This window comes from Portunus trituberculatus, chromosome 48, assembly GCF_017591435.1.
Source record: "Portunus trituberculatus isolate SZX2019 chromosome 48, ASM1759143v1, whole genome shotgun sequence".
Classification (NCBI taxonomy): Eukaryota; Metazoa; Arthropoda; class Malacostraca; order Decapoda; family Portunidae; genus Portunus; species Portunus trituberculatus.
The window spans coordinates 4115925-4124954 of NC_059302.1; the positions used below are offsets into that span (position 1 = coordinate 4115925).

Here is a 9030-nt window from a genome sequence, read left to right on the forward strand (position 1 = left end):
GTACCAGTCCCTTCCCTCACCTAGCAACCCCACCAGCCATCAGCAGGAGGGCCACACAGCAGGCAGTCAGGCCCAGACCCACACTGTCTTCTGGGGTCAGGTCGAAGGCCAGGCCAAGTCGGGTCAAAGTAGGAGGGCAGGTCATGAGGAGAAAGCAGGTCGCATGTATACCAACTACTAACGGTGCCCACTCCAGCAGGCTGTGACGGCCCTGTGGTGGTTAGAGAGGTTAGTTGTGGTGATGGTGGTGGTCAAGAGAAGAAGGAGGAGCTTGTTGTGGTAGAAATAGAAGTAGTTGCAGTTTTGTTTCTTTTGTTTTGGTAGTGATGGTAGAAGTAGAGCAGGAGGATGGATACATAGAGAAGTGGTGGTGGTGGTGGTGGTGGTGGTGGTATATTCCTCAGCCTCACACATTCTCTCTCTCTCTCTCTCTCTCTCTCTCTCTCTCTCTCTCTCTCTCTCTCTCTCTCTCTCTCTCTCTCTCTCTCTCTCTCTGCACCTCTTACCTTGCTTGACTCCTCAACACAGCTAGTCTTGTACCACAGCGCCAGAGCCTTCACCAGCACCCCACCCGCAATGAGGCCGAAGGGAGGCATATACACTCCTGCAGAGGATGGTAGTGGTTGAGTGGTTAAAGGAGAAGTAGTAATAGTAATAATGGTATTGTTGTTATTATTATTATTATTACTATTTACATGGCTAAAAGTGAATAATGTGTTTGTGTGTGTGACTGCTAGCTTGGTATATAGATGGATATACTTCTACTACTACTACTACTACTCCTCTTCTTTCTAGCTTACCAACACTATACTACTACAACTACTACTACTATTACTTCCAATTCTTCATCCAATTCCTACTATTACTACTACTACTCCTCCTAATAGAATTTCTCCCATTACAACTACTGCTAATGTTTCACACCTCCTCCTCCTCCTCCTCCTCCTCTCTCTTCTTCCTACTACTACTACTATTACTACTACTACTACTGACCAATGGAGATGTATCTATTAGTAGCAGGCAGCAGGTAGAAGAAGAAGGACTGGTGAAACTTCTCGAGCAGGTTGTTAAGTGACCTGCAGACTCCCTCCAGCACTCGGCCAACCTGTTGCAGGCTTATTGACCTGGCACGAATTGGCACTCCCACACCCCCACCAGCCTCACGACCTGACCCAGAGATAGTCACTGCTGCCACACCGTACCTATGGGGGTGGAGAAGTAGAGTAGTGGTGGGTTTGCTTTGGGAAGAGAGGAAGTAAAAGTAGTAGTAGTGTGGTGCTAACCTGTGGAAGAGGCCGTGGTTTCCAGTGGGCACACCAGATGCTTGTGAGGTCACCATGGACAACAAGGTAGTAAGCTGGTGCTGCCAACCCTCCATGCTCTCAGGTCGTGGATGGTCAGCCTGCCAGGAGGTCAAGGAGAGGTCACATGAAGGATATAAAGATGTTTGAGCTTAACCTAACCTAATTCAACCTGATCTAACTTAATTAACCTAACCAAATCTAACCTAATCCAATTCAATCACTCAACTTATCGTAACCTGAGCTAACTTAATATAACTTGACTAAACTTAACCTAACCAAATCTAACCTATTCTTGAAGGACTGCCACTCATCCACTCACTCTCTCATTCATTGCTCCACACATTCCTTGTCATTTTTTGGGATTGTTTTTAACATAATTACTTGTGGTATTATTCTAATCGATCTCTTTTATTGCCTTTTCTTTCCATAATGACACTTTTGCTCTACTGAAGTTAATTATTTGTATAAGAAAATTAGATTAGGATTTTCTGTCCTAACATTTTGTACATAATATATTCTACTGGCCAATAATTGTTAGACAACTGAACACAGAAGTGGCTTTCATCTCTCCTTACAACCCAACTTAACCTAAGCAGACCCACCCTATTCTTGAAGGTGTGGGGCACATTCTCACGCTGGCACAGGCGGTGGATGAGGTTGACCAGGTCCAGGTTGGGCAGCTGTCCATTGAGACCTTCCAGCTTGACATCAAGGTGGGTTACTTCTGCACTGTGCACCTCAAGATTGATGCCTGCCTGTGTGGTGGTGATGGTGGTTAGCAATCTTCAATACTCTTAGATTGTATGTTCCTAATACTGCTACTAATGTCATATTCCTCTTACTTTCACTACTGCTGCTGCTATGACATTTCCATTCCTATAAAAACACATACTGCATACGTATTCACTTCTCAAAAGCTTTTTTTAATGGAATAGGGGAAACTGGTCAAGGGAAACAAAAAAAGAAAAAGAAAAGGCTCATTTGATTGCCAGTTCCCTAAAAGATTAAGAAAGTTAGCCAAAAAACTGGGACAACTACATTTCCACCCATCAAAACACCAATTTCCAGTGCTCAGTAACACCAACACAACCAACTATACTATATCTACCCTACCAAAAAAAGTATTTCCAGCCACAAGAACACCAAGAACACAAGAACATCAAAAACTGCCATTCCAACACTATAAAATACTCCTCAAATAACCCATTAAAAACACCAAAAATATAGAATAAGATAAGAGAAAAAAAAAAAAAACATTTCCACCCCCATACACCTCTGAACTCTGCCCCACTTACTTGAATAGCCCCTGCACGTCCCTCCAAGTCCCCTGAAAGCAGCAGAGGTAGGCTGGGGGAGGCTGAGTAGGATGGGGAAGAAGAGAGGGGCTGAGGGTTGTGGTAAGCTTCCAGCCATGCCTGTGCTCCCAACTGTTCATGTTCGGTGATGAGGAATATTATGTCTTTGGCCCAGTAGACTTGCTCTGTGTGTGGGAAAAGTGTTCAGTTAGGTAGTGTTCTTATTTACACACACACACACACACACACACACACACACACACACACACACACACACACACAGTGGTGTAGTGGTTAGAACGCTTGACTCACAATCGAGAGGGTCCGGGTTCGAGTCCCGGAAAGTGGCGCAATGGGCAAGCCTTTTAATGTGTAGCCCCTGTTCACCTAGCAGTAAATAGGTATGGGAGGTAACTCGAGGGGTTGTGGCCTCGCTTTCCTGGTGTGTGGAGTGTGTTGTGGTCTCAGTCCTACCCGAAGATCGGTCTATGAGCTCAGAGTTCGCTCCGTAATGGGGAAGACTGGCTGGGTGACCAGCAGGCAACCGTGGTAGTGAATTACACACACACACACACACACACACACACACACACACACACACACACACAAAAAAAAAAAAAAAAAAAAAAAAAAAAAAAAGGAGGAAGAGGAGGACTACACAGAAAAGAAAAAGAAGGAGAAGGAGGAGGAGGAGGAGGACGAAAATGAAAAGTTAATGTATCTTTTTATCTTACATGTGCATGCGCACCCACACACACACACACACGATTTATAGGTACCAATAGTCAAACTTTTTGATACTTGAACAATCATTTGGAATTAATTAACTTCAAGTATTGAGTCTCCACTGTAGCCCAGTAGCTCAGTGGTTAGAGCGCTGGCTTCACAAGCCAGAGGACCGGGATTCGATTCCCCGGCCAGGTGGAGATATTTGGGTGTGTCTCCTTTCACGTGCAGCCCCTGTTCACCTAGCAGTGAGTAGGTACGGGATGTAAATCGAGGAGTTGTGACCTTGTCCCAGTGTGTGGTGTGTGCCTGGTCTCAGGCCTATCCAAAGATCGGAAATAATGAGCTCTGAGCTCGTTCCGTAGGGTAACGTCTGGCTGTCTCGTCAGAGACTGCAGCAGATCAAACAGTGAAATAGTGAAACACACACACACACGCACACAGACATACTCGAGAAAAACTTTGCCATAGCCAGCATGAGGGCAATCGAAGGTGCAGTGCCGGGGAGCAGTGCTGCAGGGGGTCTGTACGGTGCCGTCACCACCAGCGCCTCAGTGCCACTACCCCGAGAGGCCCTCAGGATGGCATACACATTACGGCCCGTGAAGTTCTGGGGAGAGAGTGAAGTGAGTGCCAAACATATAATATTGATTTAGTGCCAATGATTACATTGTGTTGCAGGGGATTTAGCCTAGCTTAAACCTAACCTAACCAAACCCAACCCAACTCAACCTATCTTAACCTTAACCCAAACCACTGAAATCCAGCTAACCACACTTAACCAAACCTAACCCATCCAACCTGACCAAACCTAACCAACCACTTAACATCTTCCCCTCATCTTCCTACTCCTGTCTTTCTCTTCCCTCATCCCCTGTACAAACCTCCACCTTCAACTGTTCCTTTTTAATCCATCCTTCACCACTTTCTTCTCTTCTTCCTCTTCCTCTCTTTCTCTTTTGTTATCCTCTATACCTCCTTCTCTTCCTATTCTTCCTCTTCCTTCTTCCAATGGCCACCTCCTCTTCTTCCTCTTCTGTTGCCATCTATACCTCCTTCTCTTCCTATTCTTTCTCTTCCTTTTCCTTCCAACAACCACCTCCTATTCTTCCTCTTCCTGTTTTTCTTTCCTTATCCTCTGTTCCTCCATCTGTTCCTCCTCCTTCCCTCTTCCACCTCCTTCACATCACCACTCTTCTCTTCTCCCTATTCATCTACTCCATCTACCCACTATCCCCAGCTTCACCTTGCCTCGGCCCATAGGGTACCGCAGGGTGAAGGAGTGGGTGAAGGTATCCAGGCCCAGCTGGGTGAACTGTCCCACCAGCCATGAGTGAGGCACAGATGATGGGTGACTCTCTGCTTCCTCCTGTAGACTCTGTGGGGGAAAGACAGGGGAGAGATTGGGATGATAACACAAATAGTACAGCTTTATATGAGAGAGAGAGAGAGAGAGAGAGAGAGAGAGAGAGAGAGAGAGAGAGAGAGAGAGAGAGAGAGAGTTTTCCATCTAGAAACTTACAATGACACCAAAGAGGCTTACTGGTAGTGAAAATAAAGAATTAATGAAAGTGCAAGCATTAGTGAGCCACATCCCTCTACTAGTGTGTTTACAGATATCACACTAGACATTTTCATGGATGGTGACTTGTCCTCTGATGACCTCTCTCCTTCTCCCCACCCTTCTCCCCTCCTCTTCTACAGTATCCATCACCAGCCTTCACTTACAGTATGTACAAAGCAAAATTTTAAAAAATAAATAAATACATTGAAAATTTTTATAAATTTGAGGTTTTGCTAAGATCAGAACGATTTACCCGATTTATAGGTATCAATAGTCAAACTTTTTGATACTTGAACAACCATTTGGAATTAATTAACTTCGAGTATTGAGTCTCCACTGTATAATACCACAAATATACCAGAAAGATTTCCCTAGCAAAAAGAACTGGAAATTAGAAAAAAAAAAATAATAATCATTAAGAACTCTTAAAAACATGTAAAAATACTGTGAATGAATCCCAAATATCACCTAAGATAGCCTAACACTGTCCACGCTAAGATACGCTAAGACAATCTAATACCCTTAATAAACACTAAAAAATATAAACTAACCCCTATGACATCTTAAAAAAATTAAGGCATTCTAACACCCTTAATGACAACACCCTGAAAATGCCCTAAAACAATCACCCTATGACAATCCAACACCTTTATCATCCACCTCATACATAAAAATACTACTATAAACAGACAAAAATAATCCCTCAAACACCATAGAAACACAAGAAAACACCCTAAGACAATCCAACACCCTGAACACACCCTTAAAACCCTCGGAACTCACCTGTAAGTAGTGTTGTGCCTCCGAGTCACCCTGAAAGTCACCCTGAACCAAGCCAGGCAACAGTGCGTTCTCCGAGAAATAAGTACCTGTGGAGTTAGGTTGTTTATCTTTTAATTCATTCATTTTCATTTTATCATTATTCTTTTTGTGTTTTTTTTCTTTTTTTGTGGCTTTATATTTCATTGTTTATACTTTTTGTTTGGTGTTTATAAGTTATGCATTAGGTTTTGTATTGGTCAACAAATAATGGTAATGGCAGCTTGTCCCATACCAGCTAACCCCTTAACTCCTTCAATACTGGGACACATTTTTACCAAGAGATTACAACACAATAATACCATTTTATTAACTAGGAAGGGTCTATGGGGGTCAGAAAACTAATGGCCACAGTCTTCACTATTTCAATCCCCACATGAGTTTATGAAGTTGTATAAAATCACCAAACGTAACCAGAATTAATATACAAATTAATGCATCATAGAAGTTAAAAAAAATTACAAATATCCCTCCCTTTAACAAAACAATCACAAACACATCTTTTACCCTCCAAAATCTAACTTAGCCTAATCTAACCCACCACCCCCAACACCCCAACACGTACCATGGTTCAGGGCATTATGGGCCAGTGACAGGAACCACAGACAGCCACAGATGTACAGACACACACACAGCGGCCGGTGGTGTCTCTCCAGCAGGGCCGGCAGTGGGGAGCGGTCCATGCCAGGGTCCGTCAATAGCCCCATCTATGAGAGAGAGAGAGAGAGAGAGAGAGAGAGAGAGAGAGAGAGAGAGAGAGAGAGAGAGAGAGAGAGAGAGAGAGAGAGAATAATCACTGTAAATGATGTTATGGTGGCTTTAAATAAGATTAAATTAAATTGTTGTGGTCCTGATGGCCTCTCCAGTATTGAGTTTAGGAAGTGTGGCCCTACCTTATTCTATCCTTTGTATCTCATCTTCTGTAAAAGCATTTCTTCTATGAAGGTTCCCTCTTTTTAAAGAGGGTTTACATTTCAGTCCTTCAAACTACAGGCCTATAAGTCTAACCTCTGTCTGTTCTAAGACACTTGATAGGCTAATTATCTCTCAACCTTATGATTACCTGGACAGTAATAACTTGTTCTCTGTCTCTCAATTTGGTTTTCGTTCTGGATTTTCCCATTTCTGATCAACTTCTTACCTATGATTATGTTAGTTTTTATCTTGACCAAGGCTCAGATGTGGATGTTCTACTCTTTGATTACAGTAAGGCCTCTGATGTTGTAAACCGCCATGTCTTATTATCAAAATTATTTCAAATTGGTATCAGAAATCCTCTGCTTGGCTGGATCTGTGATTTTCTTACTAGTTGAAAAATGAAAGATGTTCATCACTCCTCTAGTCATGTTTCTGATGTTCCTATTGGTGTTCCCCAGGGCTCAGTCCTTGGTCCCCTATTGTTTCTGATTTATATTAACCATCATAATTGCAAATCAGTTTTGTTTGCTGATGATCTCAAATTGTACTTGCTGTTCCGTCAAAGAAATCAAAGTCTTGTGATGCTATCATGTCTTTACAAAACAATGTCTCATTGCTATATTAAAGAAGTCTATCTTGGGGTCTTTCCTTTTCCATCAACAAATGTACTTGTATACAATTCTCAAGACACGTTCTAGCTCCTCACCATGTCTACCTCCTAGGAAATCACCCCATTCCTCACAAATATTCTGTTTGAGACCTAGGCATTCTAGTCGACTCCTCATTGAAATTCTACCTTCACATCTGTGAAATTTGCTGCAAAGCTAATGGTGTGCCAGCAACATTCTTAGAGGCACCTTATGCAGATCACCTTCTTTCATGTATCAGATTTTTGTCACAAATGTTCAGCCAATTATCAATTTTGGTAGTGTTGTTTGGAATACTGGCTTCTTGGGTGATGTACACGTTAAAATCTGTTCAGAGGTGGACTAAAAACGTTGAAGGTTTTGGTGACCTACCATACTCAGAAAGATTATCTAGATTGAAATTGTTTTTTTTTATTTAGGGTTGATTGCTGAGAGCTGATTCGATTCAAGTATGGAAGATTTTGAGTGGCTTGAGTCCTCAACTAGATGGTTTATTTTCAAGAGCTACTTTGAGTAGAACAAGGGGCCAAAGTTTGAAGATCTTAGTGCCTCATCACTCCACTGATGTCAGAAGTCATTTCTTCTCATTACGGGTCATCAGCACCAGGAATTCTCTACCTGAAATAGTTGTGTCAGCTCAATCTCTCCAGTCCTTCAAACATTTGCTTGAACAATTCCAGGGTCATTGTCTTTATGAGTATTGTTAGCTTGGTCTTTATGGAGTTTGTGTTCTGCATTTAAAACTAGCCAACCATCCTGCAGTCCTCCAGCGATATACTTGAAGTTCTGGTTGGAAGCTGCAGAAGTGACTGATGAGGGATCAAGACCCTCATTTTAGTAAGAAATCTTGGTAAGAAATAGGAAATGGAAAATTTGGTTTATTGTGGTATCCCAGAGCAACTAAACCAAAACAAACTTCATCTAATCTAACTTAAACCTTATCCAGCTCTGTTTTTTGCCGCGATGTGTTGAGTTCCAAAAGCAAATGAGTCAATAAAGGCAAGCACGCGAAAAAAACTTCATAAACGTTAAATGCAGTGAGTGTACCACCACCACATGTAGTCCTGTCATGCGCCACTGACAAGGACCGGTAGTAAGCAATAACCATATTATTGACTTATATCAAAATGGCACCTCAGAACGCATCCTAAGCACGTATATAATAAACCCAACACTTCTCACCTCTACTTGTGACAATTCCTAACCAGCGAGGTCCAGTAGATGCTCAGAAATTCATAAAATTGATTCGCCATACACCGCTCCCAGCTGATGATCCTCCTCCTCCTCTTGTGACTCGTTGGTTTGTTTACGTTTACCGAATGCCGACGGTGGAACAAAATAATAATAATAATAATGATGATGAAAATAATAGTAATAATAATAATAATAATAATAATAATAATAATAATAATAATAGTAATAAATATTTATAGTAAGTTTCAGACTTTTCATGACTTCAAGTGTTTTTAGGTTGTTGAACTTATTATTATTACCATTATCATTATTATTATTATTATTGTTATTATTATTATCATTATTATTATTATTATTATTATTATTATTATCATCATCATCATCATTCCTCTGATGATGGTGGTGGACTGGTGGTGCTTCTGTTGGTCATGATGGTGCTTCTTCCCTTGATGGTGGCCAGGTGGTTCTTCTAATGGTGGTAGTGGTTCTTTCTCTTATGGTGGTGCTTCTTGTTCTTCCTTTTATGGTGGTGGTGGTGGGTCTTGTTCCTCTATGGTGGTAGT

General features: G+C 41.9%; 1 protein-coding gene across 1 annotated transcript in view; it reads right to left on the minus strand.

Annotated features, from left to right (window-relative positions):
- LOC123498514 (glycosylphosphatidylinositol anchor attachment 1 protein-like) overlaps positions 1-8592 on the minus strand; it is a 10813-nt gene extending 2221 nt beyond the window's left edge. The window contains exons 1-11 of the mRNA XM_045245685.1: positions 8456-8592; positions 6274-6415; positions 5673-5758; positions 4572-4703; positions 3776-3935; positions 2600-2784; positions 1907-2059; positions 1284-1402; positions 994-1202; positions 507-604; positions 21-211 (exon numbers count right to left, since the gene is read on the minus strand). Coding sequence (XP_045101620.1) covers positions 21-211; positions 507-604; positions 994-1202; positions 1284-1402; positions 1907-2059; positions 2600-2784; positions 3776-3935; positions 4572-4703; positions 5673-5758; positions 6274-6415 — 1475 coding nt within the window. The 5' untranslated portion in view covers positions 8456-8592. The remainder of the gene's footprint in view (positions 1-20; positions 212-506; positions 605-993; positions 1203-1283; positions 1403-1906; positions 2060-2599; positions 2785-3775; positions 3936-4571; positions 4704-5672; positions 5759-6273; positions 6416-8455) is intronic.
- Positions 8593-9030: the final 438 nt, after the last annotated feature.